Source organism: Hippoglossus stenolepis, chromosome 3 (genome assembly GCF_022539355.2).
Source record: "Hippoglossus stenolepis isolate QCI-W04-F060 chromosome 3, HSTE1.2, whole genome shotgun sequence".
Lineage (NCBI taxonomy): Eukaryota > Metazoa > Chordata > Actinopteri > Pleuronectiformes > Pleuronectidae > Hippoglossus > Hippoglossus stenolepis.
The window spans coordinates 19,413,643-19,432,907 of record NC_061485.1 but is presented as its reverse complement, the minus strand read 5'-3'; the positions used below and the strand labels follow the sequence as shown (position 1 = coordinate 19,432,907).

At 42.0% G+C, this 19,265-nt stretch overlaps 2 protein-coding genes across 5 annotated transcripts in view; one reads left to right on the top strand and one right to left on the bottom strand.

The window, feature by feature from the left end:
• LOC118104456 (histone deacetylase 7) overlaps positions 1–11,832 on the top strand; it is a 40,125-nt gene extending 28,293 nt beyond the window's left edge. For 2 of the 3 annotated variants that reach the window (XM_035151337.2, XM_047339288.1), the window contains exons 19-25: positions 134–253; positions 2,744–2,841; positions 6,175–6,293; positions 7,319–7,452; positions 7,546–7,630; positions 9,143–9,290; positions 9,406–11,832. In XM_035151337.2, the coding sequence (XP_035007228.1) occupies positions 134–253; positions 2,744–2,841; positions 6,175–6,293; positions 7,319–7,452; positions 7,546–7,630; positions 9,143–9,290; positions 9,406–9,424 (723 nt within the window). In that variant the 3' untranslated portion in view covers positions 9,425–11,832. The remainder of the gene's footprint in view (positions 1–133; positions 254–2,743; positions 2,842–6,174; positions 6,294–7,318; positions 7,453–7,545; positions 7,631–9,142; positions 9,291–9,405) is intronic. The other variant, XR_007032574.1, reaches the window with a different exon arrangement.
• Positions 11,833–12,044: 212 nt separating this feature from the next.
• LOC118104457 (twist-related protein 2) lies at positions 12,045–18,832 on the bottom strand. 2 transcript variants are annotated; one of them, XM_035151339.1, is made up of 2 exons: positions 17,600–18,832; positions 12,045–12,923 (listed from the first exon to the last, which is right to left on the bottom strand). In XM_035151339.1, the coding sequence occupies exon 1, from the start codon at positions 18,530–18,532 to the stop codon at positions 17,960–17,962; it is 573 nt and encodes a 190-aa protein (XP_035007230.1). In that variant the 5' UTR covers positions 18,533–18,832; the 3' UTR covers positions 12,045–12,923; positions 17,600–17,959. The 2 variants fall into 2 exon arrangements, with proteins under 2 accessions (XP_035007230.1, XP_035007231.1); XM_035151340.1 differs by lacking the exon at positions 12,045–12,923 and adding an exon at positions 16,010–16,099.
• Positions 18,833–19,265: the final 433 nt, after the last annotated feature.

The window sequence follows — 19,265 nt, the reverse complement described above, 5'->3', positions numbered from 1 at the left end:
GTCTTTACACACACACATTAATGCATCAAACACTTATTACTACCTGCTTCATCAAAAAGCTTTCAGATTAAAACACATTTGCTCTTGAGAGGGAAAAGCTGTTTAACTAATCTCTCATCCAATCATTGTCCAGGATGTTCACCATGGCAACGGCACCCAGGAGGCTTTCTATACCGACCCCAGTGTGCTGTACATCTCTCTACATCGCTACGACGATGGCAACTTCTTTCCTGGTAGTGGACATCCCAGTGAGGTAGTTACGAAACAGTCCTTCTCAGTGGTGCTGTGTTTTCCTGCTTTTGTTTGTGTTGTCATGGCGATTTTTGGATGTTTGTGTGTCTCTGCATGTACCTAAATTCTTGTGAACACAATAACTAAAGAACAACACATGAGGAACCTTTATGCTTATAAAACAAGTTCTCTTTGTAGAGCAGATTCAGGCGGATTTAGAGAGCTATTGAATTTACCGGCTAATGTGAAGATGGATACGTTGGCATTGATGGAAATATTTGGTAAATACATAATTCCCCTGGGACATGAGGCAGCTCAGGAGCCTTGTGTTTAGCATTTACTTGTCAAAACAAAAAAAATAATATTAACCATAAATCGAGGAATCATCTACATGATTTAAAGCCTCAATTATAACCTCAATGTGTTCATGATGAGGGATTTTCCTCTGATGCACAGGGGGAAAATTTGACAGGTTGCTGTGGCTGTTGGTGTTGAACTGTACAGGGATGAGGATTAAAATATTTTACCTCTCATCTGGCCTCAGATCAGTCACAGTTGTCATAACGAGAACAAACAAACAAACATTGCTTACACCACTGGTGATCCTGTAATATTCATCTGAAGTCAAAGTTCTTCAGTGTTTATTATAAAAATGTTGTTTAGTGTGATTCTGGCTCAAAGTAAATCATTTTAAGAATAATTTAGAATTATGTACTAGATTTACTTTGTTTATTTTTGTCACTGTTACATTGTCTTCAACAGGAAAACATTTGGACCAATTCAACCTTAAACTTCCAAATGCTATAAGTGTGTTTTGCCAATGAGCACACAATCCCACTGTGTTTTTGTGTATCCACCGTAGGTTTAATTTAATATGGCCTCGGATGATAGAACTTCACAACAGGATGTGTACAGTTGAATTGCATGCCCTTGTTTGCATACAGGAAATTGAGATGCCTATGAATCCTGCCTGCGGTCCTTCCAGAAACCAAAGTGTGATGACTATCTCCAGTCAGATGAATTGACCCCCAACCAATGGTGGCGTTAACCACCCATTCAATCCCCCATATCCTCCCCCAGTTCCCATCCTTCCCCTACACAATAATGAGGATAAAATAGTCAATGTTTTCCCATAAAATCCCCTGATGAGGGACGGTAAATAAAACGCTCTGCTGGCTTGGATGTGGCTTCGCCTTAAGTGGCTCCTCAACCTCTGTTGAGCTGTGTGGTAAACCTCTGGAGTCTTGCTGTCCCCGTGTAGGTATATAGCACACCATGGGGTAGGGGTGTGATGTCATAGCTATAACAGAGAGTGCAGAGTACCACACAGAAACCAGCTGAGGACTAATCCAGTCCAGCAACTCTCGAAACATGAAAGAGAGGAGGAGGACAGAGAAGCGCAAGAGACTTGGAGCAATAGCAGGAATTGTGTGTGTGTGTGTGTATCCGTGTGCACGTGCTTGTGCTAGCGGGTACATTACTAGTTGGCAGAGGACCGGAGGCCTCATGTGTTTTTCGTTTGCCCTGTGAACATCCCGTCCACGGAGAGAAGAATAGAGACAGACGCTCTGCGATGCTCATCAGCATTCTTTCTCTTTCAAACATCCTCTCACACCCATACACACTCTTACACACACGCACACACACAAAGGAAATTACCACGCCTTGTTGCCAAGAGTGTGTCAATCAACCTCCTCATTCTCCCCTCAAACTGACACATTGACTGATGGCGAAGGGCTTAGAGAACAGCTAAATGGCTGCTAGCAGGACTACAAAGAGAGAGGCAGGAATCCTCAGACCTTCTTTCCAAGAACCAGGCCTCAGTTAACTCTGCCCCAAGTGTGTGAGGTCAAACTGAAAGGAGCTCCCTGGACTCCGCGTGGCATTTTGAGAGCAGACATGTCCAGTGAAAAATCGGCTAAAATCGTATATAGGACATTTAAAAATGAACATGTGAATCCGTTGTGTAGAGAAGTACAACAATATAGCTTTACAGGGGTATGACGTACACCAAACCATCTACTGCATACACAACATGCAGTATAATTGTGTTTTGATAAAAATGCATGCATTTTTAACAGAACATACAACATACAGTTTATATTCAGGCAGCGGTTGCCAAGTGTGAATATTTTCCAGTGCAGTTGTAGCTCGAAGCTTGGGACCCATAAACGGGTGTAGCTCTGTTGTGGCTCCGGGTGATTTATATAACTATTTGACAAATTGTATCAAAATCAAAATGGAGCGACAGGGGTGTTGAATTAATAGCCATCCGTCTCTCATTTAGGAATCATAATCACTCCCTGGTGTTGCCTTAAATAGAAGTCACGTTCTTTCAATTGCAGCAATTGACATTTTTTTGCAACAGCGATGCTGAGTTTGTGAACATTTGATACAAATCTGTCATCGTCGTATAGTTTCTCAACTTTCACGGGGACTCATTAACTTTCTTTGACATTCAAAGAAATCATTTTGTTTTTCTCTCTTCTTTCCTCCTCTCTCCCTCATCCAGGTGGGTGCAGGTCAAGGTGAAGGCTTCAATGTGAATGTAGGATGGACGGGAGGACTGAACCCTCCCATGGGAGATGCCGAGTACCTGGCTGCATTCAGGTAAAGATTTAACTGAACCCGTCTCTATTTGCTTTCCCATGTTTCTTTCACACTGTCGTGTTTTATGAGTTAAAATCTAAAATTCAGCGTATTGCTACATATTCAATATATTTGCATACAGCACAATGTAGTTTTCAGGATGGTGAGAATGTTTTACTATCGTCTAGTCTGCAGCTTGAAATTATCCTTTCCAAGATGAGCGTGTGGGTATTGCTGGTTCAGTAAGTTGCTGAATGTTTTGCTGCTTTGTGTTTCTCTACTTAAGTTTCAAAGAATTTACAAAAATAACAAAACACAACTGTTACACAATAAACCTGTCCAAATTTCATCCAAATGCAAAAATTACTCCTTTCTCACCCGCCCTCTCCTCTCCTCTCTCCCAAGAGTGACTCTTCTCAATCAATCAAATCATCTTTATTTATATAGCACCATGCAAACAATTTAAATGCAATTCAAAGGGTTTTACAAGTGATTGGCAAAATGTGGGATGTTAAAAATGAATACAAAATTGGTTAAAAACTTTTTAAAAACTAATTTAGAGACACAGGGTTGTTGTTTACATCAGTCATCTGCAAAGTACAATTAAGATAATAAAAATGTAAAGATTTTAAGCTAACAAAGAAAATCCCCAGGTCAAGAAAAGGCCAAAAACATATTTTCATGAGGACTGGGAATTTTTTTTTTCACCGCTGTGAATAAAAAGTGTGAGAGCCAAGACAGTAAAATGTTATTTTTCTCCTCCTGGTTTAAGCCCACCCTCAAATTTTGGATGTGGCAACTTCCCATCTGCACTGGAATACAACGTTTAAGAATTGCGTACTTTTACACATGTGACACTGGATCTTGTTCAACATCTAAAGCAGGTTTAATACCTGATTTCCTCCGAAACAGGCAGCAATCAGTGTAAAGTCTTCACAAGCATTAAATTGAAAAAAAATATTGATGGTTTTTCAATGATACAAGCAATTATCCTTACACAAAACCAAACACAACAACATATAACACACAACAGTTTGTTTGTGAGTCACACCTTTGCTCTCACCTCACTTTTCATTTCAATCAATCTATTTCTCCTGAATGAATTTGGTTTTGTTCTGCTCTGCGCTGTAATGAACTGTGTTTCTGTCCACAACACTAACTCGCCACCAGATGATTAAACAGTGTGCGAGCGCTTCATGGTGCTGCATGCAGCACACGCAGTGGGTGGGCCCCTCGTCAAAGGAAAGATGCTAATGAGCTAGCCCATACTGGTAAAATCCATAGAGCCAATAGACAGGCTTGGAAAAACTAAGTCCAGTGTTTACTGGCGCACTGGATTTTAATTAAAAGACAACTGGTCCTTTCCTGAGCAGCCGTCTGGTTTTGGTATTTTTCATCCAGTTTGGGAAACGGCAAGTGTTTTCATGTGTAAAGCTTCCTCAGTTAACCACACTATAGTATAGAGTAACACACTATTGTGTGTTACTCCTACAGACTTTTCCCTGTATCAAAGCTCTGTGGTGGTGTGTGGTGGTGGTCCAGTGGTTTGAAGCACATACCATGTAGCTGTGATGTCCATGGCGCATATCCGGCCAGTGACCTTTGTCATATGTTATCATGTGAAGCAACTCTACATTTACTGTCACTGTCAACTATAGAATATAGGATAACATGTCATTTGATTTGTCAAACTGCAGCAAGAGAGGCAAGATTTTTGAAGCAGCAAAAATGTGAAAGGATTTCTATGAAAATATACTTTACACAAATGTTTGACTAAGTTCTCAGTAAACGCTGCCACCGCTCTGTTGATTATGGTGCAAATAAATGCATAACTCCCCAAGTAGACAAAATTTGACGCATCATGAATTCATGTTGATGCAATTAAGAATGTAGTGGGGTGCCAGCTCTGTAATTCAATCTGAATACATGATTTAGACAACAGGGTTCCAGACTGTGTGTTTCTCCACAGGATGGAACAGAGTGCGGCTGTTGATGATGTGTGCCTCTGCATTTGGGTGTGTTAGTGACGGGGGAAATATTGTGGTCGAGAGCGGCGGTTGGACTCGAGTACAATCAAGAGAAAGCTCAGCTGCATCGAGATTAGGTATCATGACGTTGTGTGTTTGTGTGGGTGTGTGTGTGTTGTGTGGGTGTGTTGAGGATTACTGAGCTGGTCAGAATTGGAAGTCGGTGTAATCACCGGTAGCCCAGCACACCCGTTACATCCAGTTTCAAAGGAAAAGCGTGCGCCTGTATCTATTTTGGCCTGTCTATTGTATGTACGGGCACATGCCGATATTTTCATATGCATTTCTAGGTGGCTACTGACAAATGACAGACTATGGAGGAGAGGGAGAATACAGCAGAGGAGAGGAGAAGAAGTGGGGGGTGCATTGTTAGGGAATCCAAAGGCGGCGTAATTAGGCCCAATGGATCCCAGATGGCTGGCTGTCAGTGACGTGAGAAGAGGGACGAGCTCCTAATAGGAACCAGACACACACAAGCGTCTTTGAACTGCCGCTGAGAGAGCGAGAGAATCAAACGCGGCATGGGCCATGCGCTCTTGCTAAATAACTGGCAGCGGGAGAGGAGAGGAAGTGAGGAGGAGAGCAGAGAAGCGAGGAAAGTGGTCTGCTCTAAGTAGAGTATACAGTATGTGGGCGTCACAGCCCCGATATGTCTAGGGTCTCATTTTTATCTCCTTGTGTCCTTTGCAAAAACCGAAACCTACCTAAAGCTGTGTGAGAGTCAGTTTATTTTTTTTATCTTTTTATGTCCAGGAAAGATCTGTAGTTTGCACTCGTGCTTTTCAGTTTTTTTCAGGGCCGCTCTGCTTCACATTTAAACAGTTGCACACGTTCACACCTGGGAGCTACCCCACCTTCTCTTCTTGGCTACTTACCAGGAACGGATCAAGAACAGAGATCAAGCACTTGGAACATGGCCTTTGATAATTTATCTTTCATCATTTTCAAATGGAGGGAGTTTACAATGAAGTAAATGTTTGCAGTTTACAATCCAGAAAAAAGTCCTACGGTGTGCATGTGTTCCAGTTGCAAATCAATCACCTTCTCGATGCAATGATTCCCGCTCGATGTTTTTTTTTTTACTTTACCGGCAACTTAAAATGTTGGTAATTACAATAATTATACATTAATCATTTTCAGTCTATTGCGACGTTAAAGCAATTGCACAAAGACTTCCTTGCTCATATTATTATGGTGTGTTCAGAAATCATAAACACCTGTTGTACACATATTTTACAGTAACACACAAGTCCACAGGGTTTGAGTGAATGTAACATAACAGTATTTGGTTCAGTGTTTTGTTTCCTCTCCTCCTCCTCCTCCTCAGAGCTGTGGTGATGCCCATCGCCCACGAGTTTTCCCCTGATGTGGTGCTGGTGTCGTCTGGGTTCGACGCTGTAGAGGGACACTCGCCGTCACTGGGAGGATACAAGGTCACAGCCAAGTGTAAGCCTCAGTCAGACACTCATTTACATACAGCAAACATTCACAGTAAGAAAGCCTCACACACGAAGGTATATGAATGTGAGTGTTGTTAGATTTTTCTTCTACATCATCTCCATTTGTTTTTTATTAAGTTAGAAGAATTACATAAAAACGACTCAACCGATTTCCATGAATTTTTTCGAGGGGTGGAGAATGACCCAAGAAAGAACCCATTACATTTTTTGGTGTGGATAGAGCATTTTTTTAACATTTTTGGGAATTGGGGAAGATCTTTCTGAAAAAAGGACATCAGGAGGTTGCTAGTATTTTTGAACAGTTGAAATTAGGTGCGATCTGGTTTTTGTGAAAATAAGTATTAATAGGAGGGTGATGTTACCCATCAACCTTAGCGGAGGTATTCTTGTTTGTGCATTGTGTACTCTTAAAAATGAGTTACCTTACTCTGGTGTCGGTAAAAGTGCATCCTGTTGGTCTAATTGACATAAAAATTATAAATATGGACTTTTATGTTTTTCCTTTCCGACATTTGAATACAGAAGAGTAACAAGATAGCTTGAGTTGGCAGATGGCTAGAACTAACTTATGGGACATATTGTGTAATCATAAAGCTTGGGTGTTCCTCACAGGCTAGTTTCATGTGGACAAAGTCTTTCACAGCTCAATGAAATATTGTCTGACATCAGCATCAGGTGAGGAGGGCTGTGATCAAAACAAACCTCAGCTCTTGAGTATACAGTGGGAAGAGAGTTTTTTGTGAACTGCTGGGGACTTCAAATGTAGATTGCATCTGTGTCTCATAAATCTTGAATTTTGTTGCATCATAAATGAAAAGCTCGCTCAGAAGTGAACTGAAATGAACAGCATTTGCAAGGCAGGAATCATCACTCTGAACTAATGTGACAACAAAATGTAAAAATCACAACGTTGGCTGACGTGGAAAGTGAATCCCTTTATTCTCGTATCTGTGGATAAATTGCTGACCAGCCAGTGTGTGTCTCAACCTGTGTATGTGTATGTGTTTTCAGGTTTTGGCTTCCTCACCCGTCAGCTCATGTCGTTGGCTGGGGGTCGGGTGGTACTGGCTCTGGAGGGGGGTCATGACCTCAAAGCCATCTGTGACGCCTCTGAAGCCTGCGTCAGCGCCTTGTTGGGCATGGAGGTGTGTGTGTGTGTTTGGGTTGTACATATATTTGTGTGTGTGCCTCTACGCATACACAAAATGGGTTGAATCCTCTGACAACTTGTGTCCTAGGTGGAGCCACTGTCCCAGTCAGTGTTGGACCAGAAGCCTTGTGAAAACGCCATCCAATCACTGCAGAGAGTCATCCAGGTTCAGGGTAAGAACCGACTCCTCAACACAACACAAACCTGAAGCATCAATTACATGGTTTGCACTGTGAAAAGTGTATACTAAAACAAACTGATATATACATATTTGGGTGTTTTGTGTTGTATTGAGTCTTAGGTTGGAAACAGAAGTGTTTCTTCATCTAACGTGTAACAAAACAATTTCTACTTTGCTCTCACCCCCCCTTTTTGTCTCAGTTGTCTTTAATTTCTCAGGAAAACTGGAAAAAGTCATATACACGTGTCAGTAAATTTGAGATGTAAATACATTTCAATCAGCTGGTTTGAAGTTGAATACGTGAATAAACAGATATTCAATACAAATCAACAGTAGAAAACTATTTGCAGGAAATGATTTGTATCAGCCAATTTGTTATTTGGCTTTAGTTTTTGGCAGAAGATTTTACTTGAAGATGGGATCAAAGAAATGCACCTCCAGCTAATAATCATACCACCATGTTCAACAGCTTGTTCAAGTCATCAATTTTTATTGATATGGCTCAAAATCACGTTGTGCTTCCGTACAACCTGTACAACAGAGAAACATCCTCTATTCTTAGACAAGACGAGGACAAACTTGGACATAAGGAAGAGCAGAGAGTTTTTATTTTCAATCTGAAATGAAAAGTCTTTTGCTTCTCCTTATATTGTATTTTAGATCTTATTTTAAAAGTTTGATTAAAACAAAAAGTAGTTTAATCAGATGAAATGTTCATAATATATGTGTCTCTCTTCACCTCTACTGATCCACCTTCAAAACGTAAGCCTCTTTATTTCTCCACTCAGCGATCTCTCCTCTGTGTCTCCTCATCAGTCCTGCTCTCCGGCCACATCTCTCCTCCTTTACATCCCTGTCTCCCATCCCTCCCTCCAGCCGTCCCACTCACAGACCACCACGCACACACACACTCACACAGACACACACGGCCCGCCCTGGCTCCAATTATCTTCAAACACTTCTCTGGCACACGACCTTCGCAACATCCCCTCCTGATTGCACACAAATGTTATCCCAACCAAATTAGATTAATTAAAAATATTTGCAAAGCCACAAGAATGTTAAGCCCATAATTTTATCCTCGGGTGAAATATATTTGAGTTGCATGCACAGCCAGAACACACACATGCTCATAGATGAACACATTTGAAAACACTGATTGATTTTTTTTACTTCCACTGTGTGTCACGGGGCTCTGTCCGGGAGAGCCACAGAGAAGAGAGTGAACTTGAGTTTATATATCTGAAATGATCAACATGGATATTTGGACCAGGGGCTGTTTATATCACAGTCAATACTTAAATTCACATCAAACAGCCACAACTGGGGGATCAAACACCAAGTAGGGCTTTTTATTAATGCAGCGCAGACACTTTCCCTAAAGGAACCATTCAAAATGAAAACATCATTGAAATACCAGCGACTGAGGCCATTAATCTTCCTCTCTCCCATTTCCTGCCTCCTCTCCCTCTCTCCCTCTCTCCCATCCCTCTGCTTCCTGCAGGTGAGTACTGGCACAGTCTGAAGGACTCGGCCACCACAGTGGGTCTGTCCTACCTGCAGGCCCAGAGACGACGGCTGAGGCGAGACTCGGACAGCGAGGCTGTCAGCGCCATCGCCTCGCTGTCGATGGGAGCCCTCATGTCTGACAGGTAAAGATGTTTACTAAAAAATAAACATATTTATTATCTTGTGCTTTAGGAAATATACAATACTGTCAGTAATTTGCTGTAAAGTTTAATTCAATATTTTCTCTTGTTTTTTAAGGAATCAGTCAGAAAACTGACATAGAGGGGGGATTCTCTCTGAAGAAACAGTCTCTTGACAGCTGCCTTCAACCGAGTCTGAATGGAGACACACACACACACACACACACACACACACACACACACACACACACACACACACACACACACACACACACACACACACACACACACACAGTTATGCATTTGGACCATCAGTGGAACCAGATGTCCTCCTCAGTTCAACCACTATATTCTTCGCCTCACAAAAACTCCTCCACCTGCACGACTTCTGGCTCCAGTCTGACAACTCTGGATCAAACACACACACCGAGCAACAACTGACCTGGACACCTGGACAACGTTCATATTCTCATGACGCCTCCGCAGGCTCTTCCTGAAGCAGACGTCACACACTGAACTTAGAGAAAACTGAAAACGAAGACACCCAGAGGCAGATTAATGAAGGAAGTTCAGTCTTTTGGAGCCAGCAACACGGAACACTCAGCTCTGTGACTTAAAACATTCACCTCATTAACGATTCCCTAAAGACCTGCGAGTGACCACTCAAAACTCTTGTAACCTTGAAGCCGGGGTCAAAGGTCACCTCGGCTTACCGAATCACCCTGAGCGGAAAGAGTGGTCCCTGCATGACGTGCCTGTGAAGGAGAGCAGACGCGTCCCTCTGCACTTACAATGCGTCCCACTATGATGATGTCACTTGTCTGCATCTGACAAAAGAGCCAATGAAGGAAAAGATCCTCTCTGATCGTTTTGCACTGTACCGTTGTGTAATGTGAACTGGACAAGATGGAGGAGACGGACGATGACAATCAAGTGTCTCATATTTTAAATATTCATTCATTTGACCTATGCCACACATCTTTGTGAATGTCAGCATGAGATTTTTTTTCAGTAATCCAGAGTGAAGCTACAGTCTGAGACACATGTGTTTCATATTGTTTTGTATGTCCACATATTTTCTTAAATCTTTTTTTTTTTTCTCTTTCTTTTCCTCTCGTAGTCCGTCAGGCGAGCATATGCAGCGAAACTCCAGGTGGCTGCAGTCTTTGTTATTATCACTCGCGGACACATAGAAAAAGACACGTCAGAGGTGCATCTTAAATGTACGGACATACTGTAGTTTGTATCGGTGGCATTAGTCACAATGAAGAGCTAATGCCTGTCGTCACTGGAGTATCAGTAATTTATCGCTCTAAAAGAGACGCAGTCGAACGACAGCAGAGACAGAGACGTGACCACTCAGAAATGATTATACGTGTGACGATGCAGATCACATCAGATCGCACGTTTGGATGAGATACACATTCAAAGCCACATGGACTTCACAACAATCTCCCACACACAAAGTGCACTTATCTTACCCTCAGGATGGGAGGGTCAGAACAACTTCGGTCTTAACCTCTGAACTTTGATGACGTGTGTTACATTACGTGTGTTATGTTACGTTTGCTGCGTTACGTGGACCAGTGTTTCTACCTGTGGATGAGCATTCCTACTGTATTTTGTAGATTTCATTTACACTTTTATTTCTTTATTTTCTTTTATTGAGCTGACCTTTGTTTTTCAGCAGCGCCGCTCTGTTTATTGTCAGCGTCAGGGTTCTTTTTCTCCCCGAACCAAACAAGGACATTGCAGCAGTTAGGACAGAGCAGTAATACTGAGATAGCTGAATATCCACACTGTGCAATTGGACACAGGTTAAGCGCAACCAAAGTTTATGAGAACAATGTGCCGTCCCTGGACTGGCACAGCTTAAAGAACTTCAAAGTCTTTGAAGAGTTTGTGAATGTTTCTTTTTCTATCCAAACAGTTGAACAGCACCGAAAGCACAGGACGGACGTATAAACAAATGTTCCCAAAAGCAAAAACCGACACGCCTTCTATTTATACATTCAGATTCTGCCTTTGAAGTGCTCTTTGCATGTCTAACACAATTGTGACGGTGCTATAGGTTATTTTGCTAATACCGTATGTTTGCTCTTTCTCTTTTCTTTCCTCATGTTGCGCTGTGGACGCAGCTCAGAACCTCTCAGATCTTCGTTCATCTGATGTGAAAATGACGCTTTACAAAGCTTTACGAGAACATTCACGACAAGGACCTAACATATCTCATGTCTTCTCTTTTGTCTTAAATTACTTATTTTTGTATTTGATCTTAAAAATGAACCCCAGTCGCACTTGGAGACCAAATGATCAGCCCGTGTGCCTCGAGGAATCACGCTGACCAGTCTGTGAGGAGGTCGCTTCAGCAAACTGGATCTTAATTCAAAGTGCACGTCGAGTCCAGTTTGATCAGAACTGACTGTCTGATCAATTTTCTGTACAGTGTATATAATGACTTTATTTTGGTTTCTATGTCTGACTTTTGTCTTTTCTACTATTTTTGTTTCCAAAAAAGTCCTTAATAAAGGTAAATTATATAGATTTGAATAAGAAGATTCATTTATTTCTAATTTCGTGCTCCTTCAACCTTCGAATGTTGTAATCGCGTGTTCCAACAAACTCTTCTCAAATCTTACATGTGTGTTGTAATTATTTCATGATCAAAATTATTGTCCACAGGAGTCGGCACAATAGAGCCGATCAAAAAGAAAATGCACAAGATGCACGATCAAAGAATAGACAGACGACCAATGGTTATAAATGAATCCTTTATACTGTGGCTGTAATCACCTCATCATCACTTTGGCACATTTTACAAGAAACGCTCTGATTTTCTTTGTTTTACATCCTTTATTGTAAATAGTCACAGCGAATTTGCGAAGAGATTTTAAAGCTGCAGCAAAAAGCCGACAAACATTTACTTTTGCCTTTCTGACAGAAACACGGAGGTTAACATAAGCAGATGTGGATTGGCGGCCCAACTGGGATCAGTGGTTTTCATGTGGACATTTTTCATTAAAGTATAATGCACAAGCAGAGTTGAAGTGATACAGTGTGCGTACACCAAATTTCACAAACAGATACACTTAAAGTCATTCCAAACAAATACACAGAAAGCTATCCAGTTACTACAGCACGACAGAGGAGAAGATCTGCGTCCGATTCCTCCTGCTCTTCCTTTTCCCAGAAGGCTTTGGGGCTTTGAGAGCCAGAGCGTTTAGCTTATTAGCATTTTTGCTGTAAACATTCATTGGCTGTGACCGCCCTCTAACCATCACTGTGCCATCATCATTAGTCATCTGAATGTCTTGTCTGGCAGTGAGTTGTCCGTCGTGGACAATGGTTATCACGGTGTTACCCAAAGGCACTCGAACCAGCAGCCATTTTGTTTCATTGTCACCGCAGGCCAGCTGTTTGTTTCTTTGTTTGTTTTCATCAGTCACAATGTTCAGCGCTCGACTGTCACGTCTCCTCGCCAGTGTTTCAAAAACACCGCTGCCATGGAAACGTCAGCGTCATGAGTCGAGCATGTGTCCAGACAAAGTAGAAAAAAAAAAATTAAAGATAAAAAGAGAGGGGGGTGGCTGGTGAAGCGGGAACAAATGTTGAGAGAATTTTCCGTTTGTGGGTTTTCTGCAGGGACGAGAAACACATGATTAGACGGTGAGCTTTTAGATAACTGGACATGCATCAGTGTGTGTACAAACAAACACGTGTGTTCAGTGGAAAAAGTGGAAAAATCCCCAAAGCTCCTCGACTGCATCTTAGTCTCTTTCTTTTAACAAGCAAACGTTTCATCTGAGCCGCTCTCTCACTTCTCTCTAATTACAGTCTGTCTTTAAGGAAGAGAGAGAGAGAGAGAGAGAGAGGTCCAGCTACCAGGGGTTGTGTGTCGGGTGTTGTGGGTGTCACATGACTTTCATTATGCCACTAAAGCATGAGCGTGTTAATTCATGGGAACGGGCTTTAATGCTGCATTCTGCTGAATTTATTTGCTTTTTCTTTTTAATAGAAAAAATATTAACAAGACGCCGCATTAGTGTACACACCCGATCGAAACACACAAACATTGTGCTCTGGCTAAATCTGACCAGGCCGCACAACTGCATGATATCATAGGGGATAGTCACTTAAAATAAAAAAAATTTGATTTCTTTGTTCATTTATTTGGGCTGACATGAAATCTTTAATTTATGTTGTGATCCATCTTCATTTTCTCTGACCTACTAATGTCTATGCTGATGCTTGCACCTCTGCAGAAATCTCACAAGTGTTACCTTTATATATATAGATTATTCAAATAGACGCTGTAGTTGCAGAGTTATACTCTATTCATGTCGGGCATGACATTCTCAAGCCGGGGCCGGAGAATTCAGATTTTCATGAAATCAAGCTTAGATTAGATTAGATTAGATTAGATTGATATTCTTAATTGTCCCCAAAGGGAAATTAATTTTGCATAGGTCAGTACCAAGACAAAAAAATATATATATACACAGATTACACGCTGCAGTAATGATAGTTTTTATCGGTAGTGGCAGATTCCGCCCTCTACGCTTTGAATCCAGATCTTTTATTTTAAATTACAAATATCTCTAATAATAGCTTTAATGATAATAATCAATTTTAACATCTGTTAAACAGTTTGACAGATCCTGATGCATGAGTCAGTCATGTGGCCTTTTGTTGCCTACGTGTCAAACCAGAAGTTATCCCTCCATGGCTCTCTGTCCCTGCAGCTGTGTGAGGAAGGCCAACACATGCAAATGCACGCAGCAGGCAAATGCACACACACACACACACACGCACACACACCCTGTCCACCTGCGCTCAGCTCGCAGTGTGGCGCTCCAAAAATAAAGATGAGTATCAGAAGCCACAACTTCTGGATGAGGCTTTTTAAAAACGCAGATGAGCCGCAGAGGACTTTACATCTGGTCCCAAATCAGTCGAGAGCCAGAGCCAGAGATTTGATATGTTCAGAAGAGCTTCCAACAGCTGATCAGTCCAAACTGTAAAACACACACACACACACACACACACACACGGACGCAGCAGAGCCAGAGGTTCCGGTGGAGGAATGAGCAGTGACAGACATTTTGATTGTTCTGTAAACAGAAGGGAGAGGTTTGATTTTTTCCAACTCAAACAAAACAATCGTCTCATTGTGAACGTCTCCTGCTGAGCCAGACACCCACATGTCCGAAAATCATGCTCATCAAAACCTTCAAAAACTGCCCACAGTGCATTCATGCTGGTGTGTGCACGTCAGGAAAAGTACTTGGGCCTTTTCTACACTGAAGAACAAAATATTAGGGACAGTTCCTGATGCAAACTGATGGAACGAAGCCACGTAAAATCAATGATCCTCTTATTTCCTTTAGAAAAAGTGTGTTGGGCGCAAAAGCAACAGCAACACTTTGCAATTCAGTGCCATCCTGGCCATCGCCATCAATAACAGCCTCACAGTGAATTCAATCACTCTGACTTTAATCAATATAACAAAAACAACTAAATATTAGACACTAATTGCGAAGTGTTTAGTTCTTTTGTCCACCCACTAATATCCGGGTTTTAAGATCTGAGAAAGCTTTAAAAGAAGCATCAGCTCAACCTTTTTGATGACTTCCTCTATCATGCATATTGTGCATACTCATACGTATGAGTGACTGAATATGTAAAGTACACACAACCTCAGATACTGTATGCATGCTGCTTAAAAACTCAAACACACACACATGCACGCACACTCTTGTCTTTGAAGTTCTCCTGACTCCTTCTAAACTGCTCTCTCTCCTAAAACTGAACGAGCTCAGCACCAGGCCTTGATTTTCTTTCCCCCTGTAGAGCTGATGACAACAAGCACAGCAGACTGGTGGGTAATAACCACCGCGCTGCATTCAAGGACACTCGGCTCCACGTGCAGGGGCCTTGACTTGCGATCCCCCAGCGCCGGCTGGAGCCCTCAACGTCTGCTGCAGAGGCCGCTGGAGGTTTTATAATAATGCAGAGTGGAACACCTGCAGTGTGCACATGGCCTGCGGCTGTGTGTGTGTGTGTGTGTGTGTGTGTGTGTGTGTGTGTGTGTGTGTGTGTGTGTGTGTGTGAATGTGCCTGTAATCATGTATATGTCTGTTCACAGATGTGTGTCAACGTGTGTGTTTGCAATGTGTTTACCTTGACCTGATTGTATTCACTCCAGCACAGCCTCATCTCTGCATCTCATCATATTTCACTGTTTCTTTCCATTTAAACACTTATCTTGTACTTGGTCCTTTTATTTGGAAGGACTTCCTGACTTCCTAAGTCTGCTAAAACTCAAACCAGGAGGAGAACCAGATAAAAATCACAGAAACAACAACTGTGAGCGTGTTCCTGTTTACTAACCTACAGATGTGTTCACGTACATGCACATATACACACAAGCTAATTAAAGCCCAGCACAAACATGTGCACAAATACACACCAGTGCACATGTATGTGCGCTGACAGGCCCATGTGCCTGACCCCAACCCTGCTACACACACCTTCCTAATACCTCACAACTGTTTCCAATCTAAAGGTTCCTGCTTGTCTGGGCCCCGGCGGGGCCTGATTGCACGATACAAGATCCTGAGGAGGAGAGGGCAAGGCTGCAGAGAGAGAGAGAGAGAGAGAGAGAGAGAGAGAGAGAGAGACTGATGTGCCTACACTTTTTTTTCCACTCTCCCTTTCTTTTCCTCCTTTCATGCTGTACCTGTGCAGGAATCTGGTGTCTGTTAAAATGGCTGAAAAAAACCAGAGCCTGTGTGAAGTCGATCCGACCGATTCTGGAGAAAAACATTTGTCATAAAAGCATCAGAGGTCTGTCAAACCAAGATAATGCACATCTGACAAAGTGCAGCAGCAGCAGAGTTGAGATTTACCAAGATAATGTTCATTTTAGTTAAGTTTAGTTTAAGAACCAGGGTGATCTAACAAGCTCTTTTTAAATCTCTGCTCTGTTTTATGGTTACAAGTCTTGTTGTTCATGTTATTTATTGTGGCCCAAGCTTCACTGTTTTCAGTCTGAGGAAATTTTAAGTGTTTGGGAAACAGGCATTTAATCGTGGTTAATTTACGAGGACGTTTGTAAATTCAATTCTTTTTATTTATCTGATTTTTGAATTAATTTATTCCATAATATCCAAATCCCCGACTTTTTACTAAAGTTTTTATAATTACATGTGTTCGCATTTAGTTTTTCAGTAATACTTTATTTATTTCAGTAAAAGCTGTATATAACATATAAGTGAAGTTAGTTTGGATCTGGTTTTTACTGGTTTTAATGTCTAAATGTTGTTATTCAATAAGAAAGAGATTCTCCCCAGATTGTCTTTTTTTTTTTGCACGAGTCCAACGTAAAGCAGCAGAATAATTTGCAAAAACTGACACAGACCCAACATTTGATTTATTTAAATACTTAATGATGTTTGAGCAACATAACGTTTATGACGTTTAAGGACTAACAACTAAAATGAGCTAATAATTAACAGCATATTATGATTTACTAAATCTGTATGAAATGAAAATAAATTGAGAAGTTCTAATCAGTGAGTAATTGAAAAGGATTCTGTTTCATTGAATTATTGGAGATTCTCTGAAGCTGTGTGAATAAGAACTGAACCCATTCACCTTCATACTGAATTAATTAAAACAGTTTTTCAAATCTGATCATTTTATCGTTTTATGAAATTTTACCAAATACACTGGATTACATTTGTTCACAATTGCATAAAAACCTTTATTTCAAAAACCAAACCAACCAATACCCCAGTTAGAGTATTGTGGAGTAATGTTTTGTAAATAGTATCTTTAAAAAGCTGAATGCAGAATTTCTAAGGGTTTTTTATAATTTGTTAATCAACATGTTTCATTTCATTTTACTTACTGTTATTGTTTTTCTGCTGAACTTTCACTGAACCAACTCTGCATTTCTCACAATAAATATTAAATCAAAATGTAGAACATGTACAGATGTAACAGTTTTTTTTATCTATTGTTGTTTTCTTTTTTTTTGCAAGATATTAATTTCATCTTATTTAGTTTGTTTAGCCTGTTTATCTGTATTTATTTGTTGAGCTTTAAGGCTCATGTAAAATAACTGGAGAATTATTTGTATTACTATTCTGAATGTGAAAATAAACACCAGCTCAGATCAAACCTGTAAATTCACGTCCATGTGCAGAAGACATGGGAAACACGTGTGTGTTTGTATATATTATTCTATCACGTGTCCGTACATTACTGTGTATTGTGTATGAGTAGGCCTCTCTATGTTGTTTTCATACCTGAGGGGCTGCAATGGAGCGTCTTGTTGCACTGGACCAAACTGTGGCACTGGGAGGGGAGAAGAGTGGAAGTGGAAACAATGCGGAGGAACAGGGTGAACTACGACAGGTTTTAGTTGCACATATCCAGCTGTGGATGTTGGAGAATGTGGTGGATGTTAATGAAGTGAAGCATCATGGAGCACAGAGACTGAGCAGGATGAGAAATGAATGCAAAGGTTGGAGATGAAAAGGTCAAGATCGGACCAGAGGGCTTGAATTCAGAGGTTCAGGGGTCAGGAAATGGGCGCAAACACAGACAGGGGCGGTGGGGTGGAGATGTGGACACGAGAGGATGTAGGAGAAAAGTTCGAGGGGGTCCTAGTGGCTGGTGGACATGGCCCAGGCCCCTTCCATCCTCCAGACAGAGAAGGCATAGCTGAGTCTCTCGTGGGCCAGGTAGTTGCAGCTGGCCAGCTTGGCGTCCATCTCGTCGCTCTGCAGCACCTGGTAGAGGAAGTCGATGTAGCGCGAGGCCAGCTTCAGGATCTGGATCTTGCTCAGCTTGTCGGAGGGTAACGTGGGGATGATCTTGCGTAGAGATGAGAAGGCATCGTTCAGCGACTGAGTGCGTTGACGCTCCCGCACGTTGGCTATGACGCGTTGAGAGTGGAGGTCCTCAAAGGGCTGGTCCGGCCTTGGGCCCAGCGGCGTGGGCGCCAGCGACACAACAGTTGTGGGGCTTTTCTTCACCCTCTTGGAGCCGGCCGGCAGCAGGCTGGTGGGGCTGCCGGTGCTGCTCTCCTCAGCCTGACCGAGACTGTCCTTCTTGGGATACGGCGAACGTTTGCGGTTCCCTGATGGGTGGTTCTTCTTCGACCCCCTCTCCAGTTCCTCTTCACTGGCCCCCAGCCCTCCTTCAGGGGAGTTAGTGCAGGAAACCTCTTCTCTCATTGTATCGTCCACGAAAGACTTTCCAAACTCCACTACAGAGACGGGACGTAGTACGGCTCTTTTTCACTGCCAACCCCTGGTGATAGCCCGACAAGCTTTTGCCACAAAACTCTTTCACTCCAAACAAAGTTACGGCTGCTGACGCTCCATCTGATTGGACGTCGCTCTGGCTGCTCCGTTTCCCGCTTAGCTTGTTAAATTTCTCACTTTCACATTCCCCCTCTCGACCTGGCAGACGGAACAACAACAAACCATCTGACAGGCAGGTCCACCTCTACCTCTTTTATACCCAAACGCTAACCTAGTGCCTGCAGGCACTTCTCATTGGCTCAGCGGACTTCCAGAGGGCGAGGTCCGTCCTGAGACAGGCAGGGAAGCAGGAAGAGAGCGTTTGCTGGGCGGGCGGTAGAGTAAGGGGGTAAGTGGCGCTCTCAGCCAATGAGGAGTGCTGTGTCTAATGTTGCAGAGATGTCTGAGGCTTTATGGGTTCCAGATTGGTGCTGGAGCGTCAGTCCGCATGCAGCCATGTGTCTGCATTCTTGTTCATCAATTCATTGTCAGGACCGAAATCAGTCTTAACTTATTACTTCCAACAGTTGACGGTACTTGCTTTAATGCATACTTTTAACGAATACATATGATTCAATTTATATGGTATTTTCATGATTACACATTTTTTAAAACCTTTTTTTTAACAACAAATGAGCAACATTAAAGTCATAAATCACACATG